The sequence below is a fragment of the Microchirus variegatus genome (assembly GCF_963457635.1).
Source record: "Microchirus variegatus genome assembly, chromosome: 6".
Classification (NCBI taxonomy): domain Eukaryota; kingdom Metazoa; phylum Chordata; class Actinopteri; order Pleuronectiformes; family Soleidae; genus Microchirus; species Microchirus variegatus.
The window spans coordinates 13,360,489-13,383,580 of record NC_139807.1 but is presented as its reverse complement, the minus strand read 5'-3'; the positions used below and the strand labels follow the sequence as shown (position 1 = coordinate 13,383,580).

At 41.6% G+C, this 23,092-nt stretch overlaps 1 protein-coding gene across 1 annotated transcript; it reads right to left on the bottom strand.

Moving 5' to 3' along the window:
* Positions 1-2,140: 2,140 nt before the first annotated feature.
* slc34a1b (solute carrier family 34 member 1b) lies at positions 2,141-18,669 on the bottom strand (the record flags this gene model as incomplete). The annotated part of the gene is made up of 13 exons (XM_083891493.1): positions 2,141-2,734; positions 4,884-5,008; positions 7,899-8,015; positions 8,129-8,296; positions 8,442-8,499; positions 8,649-8,744; positions 9,238-9,433; positions 9,961-10,072; positions 10,961-11,104; positions 11,360-11,506; positions 11,808-11,963; positions 17,598-17,718; positions 18,586-18,669. The coding sequence occupies 13 exons, from the start codon at positions 18,667-18,669 to the stop codon at positions 2,141-2,143; spliced, it is 2,118 nt and encodes a 705-aa protein (XP_083747619.1).
* Between the last annotated feature and the right edge of the window lie 4,423 nt (positions 18,670-23,092).

Genomic DNA, 23,092 nt, shown 5'->3' with positions numbered 1-23,092 from the left:
TGTTATTATTAGTGTTAAAAAAAATAAATAAAAAAAAAAGCATTATTATTAGTATTAGTATTAATTATTCCCACTCTTACATGTGCACCTAATAAAGTGTTCTTCTGCTGAGGTCGATGTCTGTTGAGAGATGGACTTCTACATATGTAACAAGTGAATATTTGAGTTTTTTTTGCTCTCCATCATCGCTCCATTCTCCACTGACCTTTGGCATCAGCAAGGTATTCTCGTCTCACAGAACAACTGCTCACTGAATATTTTTTATCATTTTGGTGGTAGTTCAACGACATATTGCACATAAGCAAAGCGAGCTCAGCAGCAGTCGTCCACCTTCTCTCTAACCTCTTCATCAGCAGCACAGCAGGACTTTGCTCTTCTGTCTGTTCTCCTGCTCTACCCCAAATCCTCATGTTTAGGAATATTGTCTGTGTGTTTTCACATCCAGCTGAGACACGTTTGTGGGACAAAGACATCTCAGCTATCAAGTGAAATAAAGGCAGCAGTGTGGGAGCAGGTGCAGTGACTCACGAGTGAATGTGAGATCGCACTTAAAGGCGCTCAGAGTTAATGCCATATTTGAAGAGTAGAGCTCACTATGGCTCCTGTGTGTCATGAAGCCTAAACATTTTGAAAAGACTATTGGAGAGAAACCGTTTTCAGTTTTAACTTCCCTGTTTCCCTTTCAGTCCCCCATATTTCCTTTCACCCCAATCGGTCGAGGCAGATGGCCGTACATGTTTTGAGTCTGGAAACGTTCTTTTCTTGATGCCTAGTGTTTGCTCATTGTGTGAACTATTGGGTTTTCATTTTCTCTAGAATATTGTTTCTGCCATACTATGTACAGTGCCTTGAGATAATGAATGTTGTGATATGGCAGAATACAAATAACATTGAATTGAATTACACATATATATAATGTGAAGGTTGTTTGTCTCTATATGTGGCCCTGCGATGGACTGGCGAACTATCCAAGGTGGACCCCGCCTATCGCCCAGTGTCAGCTGAGATAGGCACAGCACCCCCACGAGACCCTCTGGTGGAGGATAAAGCGGTAGATGATGGATGTATGGATATAATGTGTATGTGAACACAATAAATGCTGAATTTGCTTTACATAATCTTTAAAGTCACCTCAATCACATTTCTTCCTTATTCTGATGCTCAGTTTGAACTTCAGTGGGTTGTTTTGACCATCTGTACATGTCAAAGTTTAGTGGAGAAAAAAAGAATGTGATATCTGTACACTCAGTGTTTCTCATCCAAATTTAACATGTGTCCAACCAAGAGATGAAATCTCTGACAGAACCAGACTCAAAGATGTGCAGCCATCTGCCTCGACAGGTTGGGGTGAAATGAAAAATGGGGGACATATGTTCCTCTCAAGTCCTGTGTAAAATGCGCTGGGGTTTTTTGGGACATTTTTATCAAGGTCATTTTAAACCATCACAAACAGAGTTGACCAAAATAAAAACTCTTAAAGGTCGATTCTGTCGAGGATCTTCATCAACAGATGGTGTTTGCCCAGAAAGATAAATAAAAAAGACCTTAACATGTTCAGCAAAATGTCAATATCGACATCTCTGTGAAATCTATACAGTAATCCATAGATGTGCTTATGAAGATCATGTGCTGTCATGGAAAGCTCCACAAAAGGAATTGCCCGTGCAAGTCACATTTACAAAAACAGCAAAATATGTCATCATCCACTTTGTTACTGCAAGACTCTTCTACACATTTTTTTTTCCTGTTTACTTACTTAGTGTACGGTAGAGTTGTTTTTAATGTTATACTTTTACTTATATTTACTTAACTTCACATTAAGCAACAGTAACAAAGTATAATTTCCCTGCAGGCACCAATCATTTCCTGACTTTGATTCTGAGCATTAGAACCACATTTTCCTTAGTCTGGCTTCCAGCTGCAGAGTTAATTTGATTTGTCTGCTAATGTTGTCTGAGTATGAAATCTCACACTGAGCGCACAGCACTGAGCCTACAGCTTCATGACACAATCTCAAATGATCAGTCAATCAATAATTAGAAATGAGTTGATTTAAGTATTATACAATGGCTTTTTTCTTGCCCTTTCCCATGGTGCTATCAAAATAGAATAGAAAAGTAAGCCTCCTTTATTAGTCCAACTACAGTGGCGTGCTGTTGCACCTCTCTAACCCTTTCAATTTGAAAACCTGTGCACTTGGTCTGCTTTTATCCAGGTAGTCCAGGACTGGGTTGTCGTATGCCAACTGTGTCTTCACCTGGGGGGACTCTTTCCCAGAGTAGACAGCTGTTGTCTGAGGTGAAATATGCTCCTCATCCTCCTCTCTCTGCCTCGCTTTGCATGTAAAGCCACAGCGGACAGTTGCCTTGGTGATCAGGTGGTCGAGTGGTTTGAGAGAGTGCATCCACTGAGGCAGGAAGTCCCAACTCTGCAGCACGGAGGGCAGGCGTCGGGGGCTGTGGTTCTGCAACATATTTACCGTAACGATAAAAAGTGTCACTCCCAGGAAGGGAGTCCCAACGCCAGCCATCACCCGCCAGCCAGCCAGCGAGAGGCCCATCACCAGGGAGGGAAGGAGTAAGAAGCAAAGGAGTAGGTACAAGACTGCAAACCAGCGGTACTTGGCAGTGCGATTGCCCAAGACACGAGCCATTCTTACTGGCAGTCGCATGAAGGGCAGAGGATACCACAGCAGAATGCCAAAGACGTTGAAGAATAAGTGACACAGAGCGATCTAAAAACAAGGAGAGTATGAAAGACAGATGATGTGAAGTGTGAATTCATTTGATAATGTTGCCATTTTAATGATCTTTCCACCCTTACAGTGTGATGCCCCATTGACTGTTTATGCAAAGTGGAGGTGGTCTTCTGGTTTGCCATACAAGGTCAATGAAGTAAGTAAGAATACACTGAATAGCCACCAGGTGGTGACTCCACTGGTTGCAAAAAGAACCCAGATTGAATGGAAGTCTTTGGAAAGAATTTGCCTAAATCTCCCTTGAAGTATAAACATTTTCCTGAGGAGTTCATGAACCAAATCACTGGTTTTCTTCAAAAGCGCATGATGTCAGTTTTATACAATATGTTCCCATTTTGAGAAAAATACATGATAAAGCATATTAGGTATGCGTAGGAGACTAATGTGATCGACAGCTAATATTGTACAACAGACACTTGAGAATAGGAGTTCACATTCTTATGGGTGACGTCATGACAGGATGACACTTGTGCAGCCCCATAGTCTTTATCCTGGGATGGACTTGTGTGGAGCCGTTTGGTGCAACGTCAACATGGACGGACCGGTCTCATCATCTTGCATGCACAACGCACATCTCCCCTAAACAAATCCTGTATTCCCAGCTGAAGGAAGGCCAGCAAGACATAGGTGGGCAAATGCTTCAAGATCACAACATTGGACAACTGGGAGTACATTGCAATAGACAGGCGCTTATGGAGTGAAGCCGTGCAAGAAGAAGCTAAGACTAAGCAACAGCACTACAAAGACAGACTGGCAAAATTCCACCTCCAACACATACCATTCCCCTGTTTACACCAAAATAAGTGGATCCTGGATCGGCCTCCACAGCCATCTCAGGATCCACAAGTAGATGACCCTTCAGAGGACAGTCATTCTCGCTTCGAGTGACATCCAATGATGATGATGGTGGCGACATTTGTGGGTCTTTCTTTAATGATGGTCAAATCATGGAATGGAAGAGAGCTGTTGGTCACTGTCACAAAGCTCCATAAACCCATCTTCCCTGAAACCATCAAGGGATTCTGTTTGCTTTTTTATGTTACTTTCCTGCACACGTTGATGCATTCTTTAGATTCTTTTGCTTTTGTTTAGTACATTTTTACTTTTGATGCAACTCCCTTGTGTCGGCTTCCTCATTTGTTATAGTATGAGCCAGATCATAACAACAGCCATGCACACATACAAAAAAAACAATATCTATAATCAAAGATATATCCTTCTAAAACTTGTTCTCACTCAAGTGGGTTGTTGAGTCCACACCACAGCTACATTGTCACCAAGCAAAATGAATCTAAATGAAAACTGTACTCACTAATAAGAACAATGAACACTTGGATATTGCTGCTCCAGTGATTTGTCCACATGCATTTATGTGTGAAAATGTAAAATGACCATTTATATCCGTATCATCACTCATGATCATCACTCAAAACTCACTCACTCTAAGCTGCAAATGAAGATACAAAAGACAACAATTCATTATCTACATTGATATACTGTTATTGCAGCATTTCATTGAAAACTACTCCGACTTGAGTGAATATGGGCTTTGCTGTTGTGGCTCATAGACACATAACAGGCTGCTGCTGCTGGCAGGATCTGTCAGTGAAACGCTGCAGGCTCACTCTCAGAATTAGTGCTAAGTGTCTTGGTATCTGATGGAGCTGGAGTGGACGCCGCTGTTCACAGAATGTTCCTTCATCAGTGCGGATGCAGTCATTGTTTTGTTTATTACCTCCACCAAAGATGTTGTGTTTTTAGTCCTGTCGGTCAGTTTGTTTGTCTGCTTGTGAGCACCATAAATCATAGAGTAAAGGATGGATTTTGATGACATTGATGAATGGATCATTTTGCTCGATTTTGGTGGTGATCCAGATTCAGTTTTTTCAAACATAAAAGAGTGGCCTTGATGGCGGTTTGCACTGTGAGTGCTTAATTATGCAACACTTTTCCCTGGATCACTCACTTTCCTCCAAAGTTCTTGCTCCCACGTTTTTTCAAGCATCATTTATAAATTATCGAGTCCCTGTCTACATGTGGCAAATCAGTAGAAATACACAGTATTTATCAACTTTCCCTCTGTCATCTATCAGCACTTTCACTTCCTGATAAACCACCAGCCTACCTGTATGGCTGCAGCCAGCTTTTTCCCAGGACTGGCCAGCGCCGCCAGCAGCGCCGTGGCAGTGGTGCCAATGTTGGATCCCAGTGTGAGAGGATAGGCTCGCTCCAAACTGATCACGCCAACACCTGAGAGAGATGGCAGAAACATGGCATGTCAGTGGAAACAAGGCAATAATTATGGTTAACCAAGGATAGTAATAGCTCTTGTCATCTCGAAAAGAGCATTTGCATAACTTGACACCACTTTTGTGTCATATTTGCACCATGTTCCCCACAAGAGCCGATGACGAGTGTCAGCACAGATAAACCCAGTAATTATTCCAGTAAATGTCTCTAAACTCTAACAAATAACAAATCTGTGAGACGTTATAAGAAGAAATCTACCCCCACGTGAAAAACATGGGAGCTATTACCAAGTTTAGTTTTTTTTAAGAGTCGTTCCAACTATTTCAACTATTCATCTCAAATTACATCTCATACTGAGATAAACATACAATGGTTGATATGCGGTGCTTTAATTAAACAAAATCCAATATTTAGAAAAGCAGCAGTGCAATTACTGAGGCTGAAATAATACTTTGGCAGAGAAGATGACTAATGGTTGTTCTATGAAGGGCTGCTAGACAGCAACTCACAACCAGTTCTGCTGCAGCATCTACATATGTAATCACAATGAATTAAATTATTTAAAAGGTGATTGTTCTTTTACTTGTTTGTTTTGGAGACATGATGCATGACATGGTAAGTGCTGAAGGGGGGGGGGGTTGAATTACATAAATGAAGTGTATATGAGGTTTGGAAATCCTGCTGTGCTTGTTTAGTCTCTTGCCTTTTAGCTTTATTTTCAATGCAGCTAATTATTCCTGTTCAGAATGAGAAATGATCCCCGTCTCACATTTATCACTGTGTAGCAGGCTGATGACTCTGATTCTACATGCTTCATTTAGCCTGTGGCATAAAGTGCTGGTTATGTAACCTGTTCTTACAAACGTCACAAGACTCAAATCACTAGAAATAAGTCGGATTATGTCCTTATTTGGCTTCATCCAGCTGGCAAGTGAGCTATTAGTCAACACACACACACACACACACACACACACACAAAAAAAAAACTTTTAGTAATTTTCAATTTTTGGTTTGCATGAGAACACAGAGACATTTCAGTCAGACAGCTCACATTTAAACATATTTCAGTTTGGTATGCTGCGATCTCATCACTTTTGGCAAATAATATTAAACGAGCTATGAGAAGTAAAGAGCGAATACCTTTTAAACCCGCTGGCACGCTCGTGGAGCTGAAATGAGGTCGCAAATGGAATGACAGGCAGCGAGAGATGAACGGTGTTGCCGTTCAAACCGACCGCTAAATTGGAAAGGCGTGTTTAATATGTGTGAGAAGGTTCTCAGTCATCCATGTCGTTGTCATCGTCAGGAATTCACTGTTGGAAACTGGACTGGCTTTAGTTAAAGGAGACATATTTTACCCTATTTCTCCAAGTTAACCTAGTTCCCTGGTGTCCTAATGAACATGTCTGTGACATGCTTTGGTCAAAATACCATAAGGATGAAGCACCACAGCAGTTCAATCACCCTGCCAAAACAGCCCTGTTCAGAACGCTCGGTTTTGAGTGCCTGTCTCTTTAAATGCAAATGAGGCACAAGAAACTACGTCAGCGTCACTGAGGCTCCGGCAGCTAACAGCAGTTAGCATTTGGAAAAACCATCATTTGCCAACTCTCGCCGAAACATTGCAGTCATATATAAAATGTATCCACTGGACACATAAATCCTCTGAGACTGGAAGTTTGTGTAGAACTCTGTGCTGCACTGTGGAGCCAAGAATAGAACACTTGACAGACTTCTGCTCTTCCGGATACTATTGCCCTCGCCTGCACTCTCACGTTTTTTACGGACAAAGCGGAGCTCCGTGAGACAACAATTCCAGGAATTTGTCATTGTGACGTTACAATGAGTGCGGAAGTCAACATCGCATGTTTTATCTCCTGTACTTAGACTGAGGTGGACCACAAAAACATGAGTGAGTCATCATTTTCACACTTTGCCTACTCATAGGGCCTCCAGAGTCCCAAATATAAGGATTTAAATGATTAAAAAGTTGATTTTGCATAATATGTCCCATTTAAATCCAGCAGGTCCATTTGTTCACAGCAAACTCCTGAAGAATGGAGAGTGAGGCGAGTCACGCGTATGCAGAACAGCATCCAGTTGACTGGTCGAAGCAGCTTGCAGGCTTTGCTTCATTAATGAGTCATTAAATACACGACTGAAACAATCTGTTAACCTTTGGTCAGTTAATTTATCACTGAAGCAGAAAATGGCAGTGGCCATGAAAACAACAGCCCAGTCCATCAGCTACATGTACTAGTTATTCCCGGAATGATGGACAGAGAACATTAATAAGTGCTGTTTTTTTAATGATTTTCTATATAACGACACGTAGAGTCCACACAATTAACATGACAGATATCCAGCTGTGTAGCCGCCTCATCCAGACTGATGCTCAGACAGAGTCGAGTTTTAAAGACATTACGGAAGACAATGTTCCCAAAGGACTCTAAAAAAATAAAAAACAAATGAGACAGTGCTGTAGAGTCAGTCAGAACTTTAAACTGGGCAAATGATGACCCAACACAAAATCAAGTTTGCCGGTGAGAGACAGTCGATTCTGCTTAGTTTATCGATCTCTGGTGAGAATAAGAGTTTGAACAGATTAGAACAGGATCATCACTGTGAAGTATTAATGTTTAATGAGTGGAAGCGTTGTGTGAGGTGTGGAGGCTACAGGTTTGACGACAAAACTCAAAACGCTTAACTTCAGTTTTATTCACCCACAATAATAGAAATGGAGGTGCATTCCCTAAGATTTCACTTTTTGTTTGGTTTATATGTGCTGATATCTGTCTTGGCCTGGTCTACCTTGAAAAAAAGCAGGATTTTTTTCCTGGTTCAATAAAAAAACAAACAAAAAAAACACATCATATCATATCATACCCACCTATGAGGGGAGTCATGGCTGAGGTGAAGACCGAGCTGCTCTGGACCACAAATGTCACTCCTGCACCCACAAACATAGCCATGTATCCAGACAGCCACCCGAATGGATAAGGCAGGTCTGTTGAGATAAAGAGCAAACACAATATGTTTACTACTTGTAAAAAGGCAGCAGTAAACTCAATGTATTTGTCTTCTGCAGCATGTAAAGACAAGACTGAAAGCTCATTTCACCCGTGTTGATGACTTTATGTATGGTCTTTGCTACATGGCCTTTGAGAAGAGAGTTGAGCAGCTTGACCAGAAGCAGCAGACAAGTGCAGAGGACAACCAGGGAGGCCGTGAGGAGGATCAGCCCCACCGTCAGGTCTGACAGGGAGGTGGAAGCAAATAAATGCTGACCTGCAGAAGGGAAGACCCAACAGTTATCAGAACATCAGCCCACAGACAGTCAGGTAGAGTGATTTAATCACAGGACCATTACTGAAAAGAAAAGGCACACGAGAAATACATTGTGATAGTAAAGAGGCTGGGAGTTTAAACTCACACTTCACAGAGGGCTGGGACAAGTCATGTGCAAGGTCACAGTGTTCAGTGCTCACGTTCTGAAAGAAAGACGGAAGGAAGGAAGGATAATAGGACAGAAGGAAGGAAGCTGTGATGAATATTGGCAGCAGAGACAGGCTGTTTGGCACCAGCCTGTGACACAATGTGTCTGCATGTGGAGGAGACAGAGATGGAGACGAGTCATTACCTTAACAACATCAGACTGGCACCATTCTCTCACCAGACTCCTGTTCCTCATGTCCTCATTTCCCATGGCAATTCCCATGATCACACATTTGTCCAGCTGAAAGTAAAAAAGATCCAAGCTTATAACCAGAGACAAATGTGAAGGATTAAATTAACCTTTATTCACAAAACGGACAGAGTTGCGTCAGCAGATTGCTAAGCTTTACTATACCTCGCAACTTTGTGTATTATTTGTCTTCTGGTTTTTTGTTCTTGATTTAAACCAGATTGAGGCTGGGGGTAGGAGGAGGAAGCAGCCTTCTCTTGTCTAACCACTAACCCACACATTTGTCAGCTAAAATTACAGCTGTCATTGGACAATTTTAGCACCGAGTTGCTCAGAAACACCAGTTAAAATTGACACAGAGACTCAAACTGCATGACTCAGGCAAAAAACAGCATGTTCAACAGATCCATAAGACGTGCAAACAAATGGCCTAACCCCTTCAATCGAACGATTGGGAGACTACATTCACTTCTTATATGTCCATAGTCAATAAGCTATGATTGAACAATCGCTGTTTAGTGGAGGGGTTTATCAATAGTTGTACCTGTATAATGAGCCCAGTCACTGGCTCCGTGATGACCTTGAGCAGCTCAGGTGCCTCCTCACCAGGCTGTAGCTGGAAGCTGGTGAGCAGCAGGTGGGACAGACGGGTCATGACCCCGCTTACCACCTCCAGCGGCAACAGCACCAGCACCGACAGCCAGTTAAAGCAGTCGTGGATCGTCGCACCAGCAAACGCACTGCAGTGGGTCACAATGGTATTGCTCGGTGAGGTCAGCCATCAGCATGATCAACTACTCTGAATGATTGCTCGGTAATCTGCTTTTCATGGCTTAACTTCCTGGCATACGTGTGATGAAATAAGCATTTTAGTCTTGGCTGAATGTGCTGTCGTATAGCGTGGAAGATTAAAAAAAAAAGAAAAAAAAAAGATATTTATTTTACCACAAAGATTAGATAACATTGCCATCTGTTCCGTGAAATATCTTTTCATGCCAAAGGGTGACTGGTGTGCGAAAAATTTGAATTGGTTACTTTATTTAATCTGTTAAAGAAATGACACTCAAATGGAGGCTATGGTAGTGTCTGCAAATAGCTAATGCTTTCTCTTCACCCTCCTCTGCTTTCTCCTCTGCACTTTTACCACTTTTGTTCCTTTTTGTTCTTCCATCTTCTCAATTATCCTCTTCACTTTTTCCATTTCGTTCGCTCGTCGTCGCTGCCCTGCACCTTCTCCACTCATCCTCCGCCTCGCTTCTTCACTCACCGCTGGAACTCGGTCCTCTCCGCCGATTGCATCATGGCCACGATGGTGTTTGTGACCGAGGTCCCGATGTTGGACCCCATAATGATTGGAACGGCCGACCTCACGTCTAATACTGTTGCGATTATAGAGTTGAACAAGACAAACACTGTGAACCGTGAACAGAAATACGTGCACAATGCATCAGGAAATCAAAGGTTGATCGCTGGTGAGGCAGATTAGCCTTTAAGAGATTTTACTGTTACGCCCATTATGCACACACTTACAGATACACTTTACATAGATACAATCTAAGGCTTTTCTATGGTAATTACCTATCATTTCCCTCTTAACTCTTTCGCTGAAAAGCTTTGGGAGCAGAAGGGCGACTCCTGCATACTGATTCACTTCAGCCACATTAAAAAATTCAACATCTGCATAGATAGGTCACGACCTCTCCGTGTGTCAGTCTAATGAGGCATAATAATTTGTAGGCTGACTGAGATGGTGGGAGACTACGGTGTGTAAAATAGCTTGATTTAATTATCCCTCTTATCCTAGATGACAGTTGTTTTTACAATTACAGTCCATCTTCAGTGAGGGTGTTATTTGGACTTATTTTGCACAAATGGTGCCGATAATTGACATCGCTTGAGCCCCATCTTTAAATTCATGTTACGCCATTTCTGCTTCTATACACTTGACTCAATGAGTACACTTGACTATATACAAAACTAATACTTCAGTTTAATAATGTAAGCTATACTCACTAATATGTTCATTTATCCTAAGCAGCAAATCAAATAGCATCATTTAAAGTATCCTCCAAAGGGAACACAGACATAATTGCGCTGGGATCCACAAACATAATCAAAAGATGTATTTGTTTTCATGCATCATGGGAGTTTTCTGTCTACTATGTTCCTGGTTCTATTGTTTATTGTTTTATAGGGATTCTGCAAGCCTGTAAGACAAGTCTAAGCCTAGAGGAGGCTGTAACAGACGCACACTTTCCTATACTCACATCCAGAGGCCACCAGGCTGACGACAATAGAGGTGGACGTTGATGAGCTCTGAACCAGCACAGTCACCAGGATCCCGACCACCAGGCCTGCCACGGGGTTAGACAGCACCGCATTGTCCTGGAAAATGCTCCCTGCTACTTTACCTGGATAAAATATACCCCGCACACACACACACTCACACATGCCGGGAGCAATGTGACGAAAAAAAAAAAACATGCAAACTACTTGTTTCCCCAAATCTAAAAAGGTCCTCAGATGAAGCGCTTTGCAGTAAATTATACAGCAGAGCTCAGCGGGGACAGTGTAAACTGTAGTGACTCACTTGTTTGTCACACATCAACGCGCTGAGTCACTGTAACCCCGCTGAGGGCCAGGGCACTAAGGGTCAGAGTACTTACCTCCTGCTAACTGGAAGGCAGAGCTCAGCGTGTCCAGGGAACAAACAAAGAGGAAGAGGAGGACAAAGACAACAGGTATCTTGGACAGACTGATGAGGAGCGGCGTGATCTTGTTTGAAGTCTCTGTTTCGGTCTGACGACAACTGTCTGTGCAAAACATCAACAGCGGGGAGAGGAGAAGGGGAACGTCACCACGTGCCCTCAATATACGAGTACGAGGCTGACCAACAAACACGCTTACAACAATGTGGTTCATATGTGTGGCCGCAGCACCACACTTTGTTTTCAAGGGTTGGCTTTTATTGCCCAGACCGTATGATTTCACTAGTTCTGTGTCATTTGGTCACATGTGGTTCAGCTTCTGTTGTTGTAATTTGCTTCTCTTTTTAAGCGATTCAAACACACTGCTTTCCCCAGGAGTTGATTCTCCTCTGAATGCCACTCTCACCTTGCTCTGTGTGGAGTGCGTCAGCCTCTGGGAGTGAATTCAGCTTGTTGGACTGGTGATTGGTAAGTTGGTCATGACCCTCGAAGCTGCTGCTGAGGTTGAGGGTCGAGCCGATACCAGACTCCGTGTCCTCTGATAACAGAAGAAACGTGCACACTGGAAAACATTTTAAAGGCATAAAACATAACAAGAGTAATAACTGAGGCTGAGAAAATTACCATTGTTGATGAGCACTGTGTTCCCTTCACGGGTCACTATAGTTATAGATCTAGAGGACATGGTGATTTGAATGCTGTGTGAAGACATGGAGAAAATTAATGTGGCAGGATGACACCATCGTGGAGGGAGTGAATGTGTTTATCAGCCACCTGCAGCAGTAAAAAGAAACCAAGTGAGACTGACACGTCCGTATAAGAGCCAATCTGTCACCACCACGCCACTAAGATCAACAGACAAGCAATTAGAAGAGAATAAAGGCGGCCCACGCTGTTTGTAATTGGCACCTGTCCTTGATTCGAGGTCACATTGTGCACTTAAAAGCACATACACTGTGAGGCATCATCTCGCCGTTCAGTAGATGAAGAACACGGCCTTGTCACAATCAATAAGGGACCATCAGCATCCATGCAACTCGTCCATTTCCTGCAGCTGCAAGTCGTGCAACTCCCCTAAGAGGTTTTCACACTTTCTTTTTTTTTTTTTTTAAATACCCTTTTCATGTCAGCCTCTTTGACACATTTTGGGGACTCCAGTGGAGGAGGGAGTTCTAATGTTTCTCTTAAAAGCAAAGAGGGTGGAAGCAATAGATCGGTAATTACAGCGAGGCAAAATTACAGTAATTAGAGCCACTGCATCATTCTTATTCAGTATTGCATCCTACCCACAGGTTCTGATGTTCACCAAGCATATGTTCACGTACTATTTGGGAGTGTGAGACATGTCCCATAGACTGCAGCTGAATGGACTCTGAATGTGCGCGTGTGTGTGTGGTGTGTGTGCCGAATGTTGTCCTCTAATCCACCTGCCCTACTCACATCTATTTGCTTCGGGCCTCTTTTCCATGCATGTACTGCTTGTACATTTGTACATTTTCTGTGATCATGACATGTTCTGTACATTTCTATTCTGTCTGTGTGTGTCACCATAAATGAGTTTTCCTTGAAGTGGTCAAGTAAAAGCATGAATTAAGCATTTTAGCATCTGCCGTGTCAGTGAGTGCCAGCTAATTCCCCCTCATACTTTCAAAGGGATGTACAAGCTGTGGGTCCCACGACATATTGGATAAGAGGCCAGAATCTAGAATCATTCCTTTTTCAATTGTAACAGAGAGTTTCAGTAATAATGATAGTGGCTTTTAACCCTTAGTGCTCACACGGCAAAGATCTGTGCCACAGGTGCACCCTTGGTAAATTGCCGCAGGAATAATACACAACTCCTTATATGGACATCCTGGGGGTGTGTGCTTATAGGTCACATCTTCACATATTTTTTTTTTCTTTTTCTTTTTTACATTGGGATTAGTGATAATTGTCCACAGGTCACAAAATAAACATTTTTTTTTTATTATTTAATGTTGTTCACAAAAACTATAACGTATTTCCAAATTTTCCAAATTCAATCTGATTTTTTTTTTAATTGAATCATTTTTACTCAGGTGTGTTTATATAGTTGGTGAAAAAAAAAAAAAAAACATCCTTTTCATCAGATTGCCTATAGGTTGTGTTGGATATAAGACACACATTGCACATTCTTATAGCCTCTATTTATACATTTCAATACAGTAATGGAAAAAGCAGCATAAATGCTCTGTGTTCGGAGGGTTAACTTGTGATATTAGCAGCACTATATATGAATATTTCCAATTCAGTTTGTTTTTAGAGCACGTTCAAAACAACATTGTTGGCCAAAGTGCTGCACAGTAACAAAAGTATTTAAAAACATTAAAAAAAAAACAATCAGAAGCCAAACGTGTTGTCACATTTGATATATTTGATCAAGGCAGTGTAGTTTTATCTTACCTTGGTCTGCCGTGTTGTGCTCAACCCTCTAAGGAAAGAGTCAAGTGAAGTGCAAACCACCTTTAAATAAGCTGCCAGGTGTGAAGGTGTTCCTGCTGACACCTCCACACCTTGTTGATTACCTTGTTCCCCCAGCAGACACCTCATAGTTAATCAATAACACAAAGCCTTTAACTTAACTTTTACTTGCATACGCTCTGAAAGCACGTTGTATATTAGGTGATGAATGATGTGTGTGTGCAACGGGCCGGTTTTCACCTGATTTGGGCCCAGATCAAGATTCCAAGATGTTGAGGACTGTTCGATGTGATTAATGACCCTTGTTATTTGAGGTGTACATTTTCCACATGCATGAGCAGGAGAAAATGTGACATCTAGTGGGAACTGTTGGAAGAAAGCATTAGTTCTGCATTGCTCCACACGTCAATTCATATTCTCATGGAACAGTTTATTTGTTTTTTTTGTTTTTTTTATCACACACTGTCACCTGGCAAAGGTTAAAGCCACGGTATTAAACGATCGTTTCTTCCACATGATAAGTCAGCTGAAGTATTTCAACTTGTGGTGGATGCTCAGGTACTTGGCCAGGTTTGAGATTAAGCATGTTGTGATTGGTAATGAGACGTCCTCTCGTACACACACACATTTTCTCTTACACACGATCACCTTCTCATCACGGGGGAACACTGCGATGGCCTGAGTAATGCAGTAATTGTTAATAATTAGACCAACAACCATTGTGCCATATCAGCAGGGCTCTCAACCAAATCTGCCAAAGCTGCTGACCTCAGACTTACATTGCTGAACTCAGAGGTACAGAACTTAATAACCCCCTTGACAGAGTTGTTACTTTCCAAACGGTTATGAGAGGTGGGAGCCAGAGAGAGATAACGGCTCTGTTGTTGTGCAGACAAGCTGGACCACAGCCAAAGCTGCTTCTGTAAGTGGGAGCAAATAGAAGAATCCTTGAGATTTAAAGCAGCATTAAACAGAGACATACTGTATGTGCACATATGAACACACACATGTAATTACTTATTCACACACATGGCAATGCCGCAAATCTCTGGTTTGGTTCCAGAGCTCAAAACCCTCCATGCTGCTGCTGCTAATCCCCCTCTCCAGATGTGCTATTCATGAGGACGTCGATGCCACCGTGCAGCCTGCAGGATAAACCGAACAGAATCCACCGGGTCTACAGGAGCCATATCCTGTCGCTCCAAACACCTGCCAATCAAACGATAATGTTGCATACGTGCAGACGCGGCACGAGTGCTGTTCCCTCCTTTTGCTGGCTGTTAACCCCGTGATAATCTTACACTGAGAATGCCAGACGGTGCTTTCGTAAAGCTCTCATTCCATGATTTTAAATTAGGAGATCACAGTTTGTCATGTGCAGTCATGTGGCAGCTGATTTAAAGGGTTTATGTTGTATTTGTTGTTTTTAGTAGTAAAACTGATATCAAGTCCTCATTAATATTAACAGTAAAATAACAATAACTCTGGACCCGGAGACTCTGCAATGCTGTGGCCTTAGAAATCAGGTGAGTTGAAGCAGATCAGAATTCCCTCCTGAAGACATTTATATCATTATATTTCTGTTTATCAAGTTGGTTTTATTGACTTGGTCTTTTTAAAATCGCTAATTTAATTAACTATGCTGATTTTTACGACCTGCTGATGTTGTTATGCACTTTAAAAGTGACCTTTAGGAGACAGCTTTGTAAAATCTATCAATCTATTTTACTAAAACAAAAATATGGCATGTTTTTTTTTTTTTAAAGAAAACCTTAATATAAAAGGTTGATGACTTTTAAACGTTGAGGACAATCAATTAGGATACAGCTGTTGCAGTTTCATACTATAACCTTTGGAGGGCGCTACAGGGCAGAGTCTCACATCAACGTTTGGAAGACGGATTGAGAAAGTAATCTGTTCTTATAAGATATTGACAGAAAAGCAATAAAGAAGTGGTTTGGATAGAGCGTATCATGAAAACTGAAGCTGCTGCTGGTGAAGCTTAAACAGTTTATGAGAACGAAGAAATCCGAGGAGTCGTGAGATGATGAATGACCAAAAGAAGAAGAGGAAATGAAGTTCTGATACATAAATCTGTTTCCTGTCGGTGCTGTCAAGTTATCATCATACAGTATGTTTTTCCTCTGATTTTCAACAGTTATTGGCTCGGGCACTTTGATATAACATATACTGAAATAACCTTTTGTCTGGAGCTGAAACTCACGTGGCTCCTTTCTGTGCCGTCATTACACTCCAACATTCTGCCACCATAAAGTCTGGTTTACGGCCACTTTCAGGATATTCACAAGTGACTCTTATCAATCCACTTGTACCCAGCAGTGCAGTCATCTTATTTTAATAAAGCAGCAGCACGGAGACATTTCTTATGCACACAAACACAAACACTATGCATTCGTCAGCTCCACTAACTTCACATCACAGAACTTCTTTCACCGTATTAAAGGTCTGCAGCGTCGATGGAGGCGCGGTTTACATATAATTCATTACTGGTGTGGGTGAAAACAGATGAGTGACCACTTTATTGTAAATACACATTCAGTGTGTATGACACAGTACAAGGACACGGTATCATCATTTGTGTTTTTATGTTCACATGCAATCGTCTCAGAATCGTCTCAGAATCGTCTCAGTTAATTGTTTATTATTCATCACTTAATCGATGTGTTTCGCATTTACAGTTCACAGTGTGTACATTTCAATGTGTGTGTCATGTCGATTCATGGTGACCTTTGTCGCATCGCTGCAACGTTACTGTCCAACCGATGCTTTCCCTGATCACTTCACTTCAGTGGAGGATGAGGGCACCTCAGAGCCCTCTGGACACTCCTGCAACAGAAGAAAACTAGATCGATTTTGTAGCACTGGTGCAAATCCACCAAAATTGCCAATTAGTGAATTTTTTCAGTTATTTACAGTATTTTATTGTTCTATATATTTATATTGTTTTATAATGTGGGCTCTTTACAGTGTAATGTATTTCTTTTACTAAGTTTATATAGTTTTTTAAAAAGCTATTTGCAGTATTTTATTGTTCTTTACATTTATATTTGCACATACTTTTTAATTACAAGTTTTTTCCATGTTATTTCATTCATTTTGAAAAAAAAAAATATTTTGAACTCATACATTTTTCATTAATGTCAGATTATTTGTAACATAATGGTGATAAACACTGGTTGGAAGGGCCCCCTGGGAATGTTTGCTTAGGGCCCCTACAGACTCTAGAATCGCCTCTGTGAACGTGCAATCCAAGATGGCGGCTTCCCTGTTCGTTTTAAAGCATAGGTTCAAATAGATTTTTTTGACCGTCCTGACCTAATGAACGCGTGTACCAAGTTTCATGCATGTACGTTAAAAGCTGATGCTATGGCCAACCTCTTTTGTGGGGCGGAGCAGTTATTTGCCCCTCCCACTTCCAATTTTCCACACTTTTTCCCCCGAAAGACTTTCACACACACACAATCATTCACCAGGTCTGATGCGATTGCAAAAATCTGTGAGTTTTGGCACATGGAAAAGACCGCAAAAATGCAATTCATTCGTGCACGAACACTAAATATGAATATGAATATGCAATACAATAAAATACTTTTTGGAGGACTTGGAAGAGAGACACACAAGTATAGATTGCAATCAGAGTTCACCTTTACTTTGTCCAGCTCTGGTCTGCCTGGGAGTGACTTTTGTGAGGAAAAGGCCTGGGAAAAATAACACAGGACAGCGATTTAGATACAAACGGTTACAGAGGAAGACATGGACGTCAGGCTGCTGCTCACCTTCCTTGACTGTTGCATCTCCTCTGTTGATTTGGACCTGTTCTTCATGTGCTTCTGAGGAGAAGTGGAGCTGGGACTCTGCAGAGAAGACGGATGCTCTTATTGGAGACAAACACAACCATTTGTTTGATACGTGTTTCATATCACTTTTTTTTTTTTTTTTTTTTCCTTCACACACTTCGTTTGTCTTCTGCTCCATGGCTCACTTTCTCTCTTTTTTCGCCCTTTTGGAGACGTTCAGTGCCAGAGGTTTAAGACAGATGATGTCCTTCGGAAGTTCTGACTGTGTAACTGAAAAGAAAAAAATCCCATTAATCATTGATTACAGCGAAACACATTTTACACAGAGCCTGCAGTTTATCAGAGGGAACACTGGCATCAAGCCACAGACCAGTGTCTGCCTGGATTAATATTGATATTGCGGGATGTCTGCAGTTATGGTTTCTTTTCACTAGATGGCGACAGGGACTGATCTCACTGACATGTTAGTTGTGGGATTTTCCTCAACTGAGTTACACTGGAGGGATTTTTGTTTTGTATTGTATTGTTAATCTGAAAACATCAATCTCATCAAAAAAATCAGGATTATCAGTTCAATCAATCTAATGTTATTTATACAAATATAGCTTCACATTCACGTCATAAAAACAGAATCACTCCCACTCTCCTGTCCACCCCTCGTCACCTCTACCCTTAATAATAGAACGTGTGATCAAATATAATGGGTAATAAAATAAAAAAATATTGTCATGCAGAGGAAATGCCCACCAGAAAGAGGATGAACGCACAGACCTAAATGATGTCCTTTTACAAGTAATAATGTCAACTACATTCACACATTAAAATAAGAGGAGGGTAATAAAAAGGCTTTTAATAAACTAAAAGAGAATCCTACAATAGAGTGAACAAACACCCCACACAGAGCAGAAAGGCCACCGTGATCACCTGGTTGCAGACACAGCCGTGTTCACAGCTGCTGTCAGGAGCCCTGGTGACCAGAGACACAAACACCTCATGGGTCTGGGTCATTTTTCCATGTCAGATAAAAAAAAATTTCCAACATAGTCTAGTGATCTCAGTGCTGCCTGTCAATGTTTGCCTCCGTCTGACGCCTGAACCAGATCAATCACACCGAGCACTCGGCATCTCAACATGACTGAGCTGTTCACTGGTTTCCTTTTTCTGGAAGGCTTTTTAAAAACAGGAGGCGACACAGAAGGGATTTTGAGAAGAGAAAAGCACCAGGGAAATCGAGACAATGTTTTCCAGAGTCACCAACAATAGTGAGCCCTGCTGAGTAAATCTATGTTGTAAAAAGGTTCCTCGTGAAAGGAATTCATTATTTATTTTGTAGGATTGAGAATTGTCAATTGCTTTCCAATGAGTTGTTTAGTTGATATATTCCAGGTAGAACACCTAATATGGCAACGTAAGCCAAATAAAACTTGATGAAACAAACATACCTGCCTTCATATTTATTATTTCAAGTATTTTTCTTTAACATCAAATATTTACAGACTACATAAAGCCAAACCAATAGACACATTATGAAACCATCATGGCTAATACGGGACACTTGTACCATTAACTGTGTAAGGAAGTTTTGATTGGACAATTTCGGCTTTTCACACGTGTGATTGGCCACCATCAAACACACAAACCAACCAACAACTGCCAACATGTGCCAAAAACAACACAGCTGCTGCTGTTCCTGCACCATGCAGCTCCAAGTTTCTTGGACTCCATCTTCATAACAGAAGTACAACACATTAAATTAAATCTTCCTTACACATTTAATGGTACAAGTGTTCCATATTAAATTTAATGTTTTAATGTTTTCCTTACCCTGGTTGAAGGTCTAAGGACAGAGGATGTTACCAACCCTGTGAAAGCCCTGTGAGACAAACTGTGTTTTTGTAATTGTGGGCTATATAAATAAATGTGATTGATTGAAGTATAATTAATTTGTTTATCACAGAATGCACACTTCAAAAATCAATATAACTGCTTATTGTTGTCTCTTTTTATTATCTTATTAAGAAAATATCTTAAATCTCATCTGGTTCCCACACCTCTTGCCTATAGGTGTTGCAAATTTCAGATTGATATAATTTGTGATATCAATTTGTGTGTTATTGTGCATTTAATCATTATTAAATAATGTATCTGTGAGAATGTAAACACAGAAAAGGTTAAAGTCACATGCATGGCATTTTTCTGAAATGACAGTGAAGTGTTTACCAGCCCGATCCTCACTTTGATCTGCTGCTGCTCCACAGGAAGCCTTCAGCTCCGGGCCGGATCAACACAAACTCGCTCACCTACTGTGACGACTGACGTCAGCGGTCATGGTAGCACTTACACCCGATGTTGCGTTAAATTAAGTTGGAAATGTGATATTCAACAAGTTCCTACCTGCTGTACTCGACAGCAGATACTAAGCTAACTAACTAAACTGAATGAGCTGTACCAGAGGGACTAACCCAGCAAAGTGTTTTTATTCTATGACCACTTATATAATAACATGAAGGAAATGACCTCATTAAGGATGATTTGCCTGCTTGCCTTACCCCGTTCTCGCCCACTGCTATTCTCGGTCACTGTCTGCCCATCTTTGACAAAGGGGACAGGACGGGACAGCCACACAGGCTGAATGTGAACCTCATCACCAATTCACACACATCAGCAGACCAACGACAGGCAATGTGGCCACTAGTGAAGAAAGCGCATGAGCACAACTGAACAAAATGCTCTTAACATGCTCCATCATCAGTGGAAGAAAATATAGCCTATGTGACCCTGAACAAAACGCTAGTATGTGATTAGAATCCACTGGCAAAGACCAGGATTGACCACTGTACTGGATATAAAATAGACATAGTCTTCTTTAAGCTGATTTGAGAAGCTCCATGACAGTTTTTGAAACCGAAAGTTCATGTATTTCACCCGCAACCAGGGTCCCATTGAACGATACTGGCTGTCAATCAATGGATGGCTGTCCAAATTGTGTCGTGCTTTATCATCATTTACAAAATGAATATTATGCTCCATCGAATTAAGACCGCTGCATAGTAACTGCTCCTTCCACTTCCTAGGATTTCCATTTGAAACTTTCTATATACAGTCTATGGTCAGTAATTTATCTGAGTGGAACAACAACAACTTCAAATCTTGTGTGAAAAAAAATGTCATCAAGAAAAGTTATATTTACTTCATCATCCTGCTTCCTCCTCACCACAAAAGGTCTTCCCATCCATCAAATGACAAATCTGCTGGAGATCATCGTGTTCATTCATTCATTCATTCATACACCCAGCACCAGTCACGATGACAAGAATCATCCTTTATAGCCTCGAGATGAGCGATGGAAGACCTTGGAGACAGTTTCTGCTCTTTTTAGGTCAACTAATCATTATAGCCGAGGGGTGAAACTGCAGCCTTGGTGTGACAAGGCGTCACCTGGCCACAGATGTGCTGCTGAATGTGCAAATCAAAAAAAAGGAGCTCACACAATCATGTGGTAAAGCACATAATTATGTGCACACAGAGCGGCAAGGTGAGCGTGCGGCCAGTAACTGCACCATGAAGGCAGCTCACCTCACAGTGACAAGGACATAATGCCCTGTAATTGATGATGAGCTGCCATATTCAGGTGTGATGCTGCAGTACGAGCCAAGCCAGCTGGATGAATTCAGTTTGGAGTCGCCCCGACGCTGCTGCTCTCAGCTCAGGCATGACATGTGCTGTGTCAGTGCCCAATGAATGAAAAATTTAATATTTTTTTTATTTTAAACACAATGAGCACAGACCCCGTCCTTCACCAGCTGAGAAGAACAGTCAATGAACAGTCATGTGCCAGCACTGAGTTAGTGGATGCATTTGTTTTACACCACTTATGTATTTCTCTGCAAAAAAAAAAAAAACATGTTACTAGAAGCTCAACTAGAAACAAAATAACCAAACGCAGAGAGGAGAAATCACGGGCACTTGATGCAAATGAAATTAAGTTACACAAGGTTTTCTCAAAGACAGACAGGAGGAGAGGATGAAGGATGAGAGTGACAAAGGGAGGAAGAACACCCAGACTCCTCTACCAACTGTGCACATATACACACACATACAGTGATAACAGCAGAGAAATGATATGGATGACATGCTTGGGGCGGTTGAATTTCAGACACTCACCTCCTTTTCTCCCCTCTTCCTTTTCCCTCCTCTCGTCTTCCCTCAGTTCAGCAGACGTGCAGTGGAGTAGACTGCGCTCCTCATCTCACTGCTGCTATGGTGTCTGTGAGGGCACACCCCTCTCTGCCCATTCAGAACACAGCACCGACGCAGCAGCACCACTCACTCACACACACACACACACACATATGCACACAAACACCGTGCCAATCATAGCCGTGTATGCAAATGCCTGTATCCTGTCAGCTCGTGGTGTGTGGTGACATAAAAGGTATGATTCACGTACACTTGCACATTCATGATGACAGAAACCGCTCTGTTCCATTATCTCAGGTGCATTATTCAGTGACAATTACGCCCCAACAGATAAGTGCTTTAAACACCTCTGTAAAAAAAAAAGAGAATTAACCCTGATGACAGCATCCATGTGGGTGTATCCATCTATGACTCAGCCAATTTGTTTTATAACCCTCACGATGGCCAAATACACCCCATAATAGTCCTGAGCTCCTCAACTGAGAAGACACCTACCAGCAACAAGTCTGTAGACAGACGAGGCCCGGTCATTGGTTCCAAATCCATCACACAGAGCCAATCACAGGACGGCAACGACCGCCGTCACCGTGCAAAACTGACATCATTACATGACAGCGTTTTAGGAAGGAGAAACCTGATGACTCATGCAAACAGTCCACTGGGTCGATGGCTTCACTTTGCAACTTCTGTCAAGTGACGTCAGGGATTCATCCCCAAACAAGTAAATAGTTTGCTCGAAAAGCAAACGCAGAGATAAAAGGGATCAATTTTCACCATGAAGCATTTTAATTATTTGGCTGCTCCCAGTGATTTCTGATCATCACAACATCCGAGTCACCCTGTGAAATATGCACTTTAAAAAGGTGAGGAACCGGAGAAACTGTACAATCTAAAGTGACAGGAAGACGTGACATGAGCAGGGGTTTTGTGAAAGGCCATCGCACAGAAAACATCACAAACACACATCGCAAAATCCCAAGTAGGCAAACAGAATATCAAACACAGTTCATTTAAAATATTAAGAGCATAAAACATGAAGTCGTCTAAAAAAAGAAATGAAGAAAACACAAGTTGTGCAAAAGTCTTCAAAACCCCGTCTGCACAGTCACTAGATCCTGCAGAGACAAACTTTAGAGTTTAAAGAATAACATTAAATATGAGAGAGAAGCCATTTAAACACATGTTTCAGGGTGATGAGCTGAGCTAAGACTTATTTTCATATACATATTCA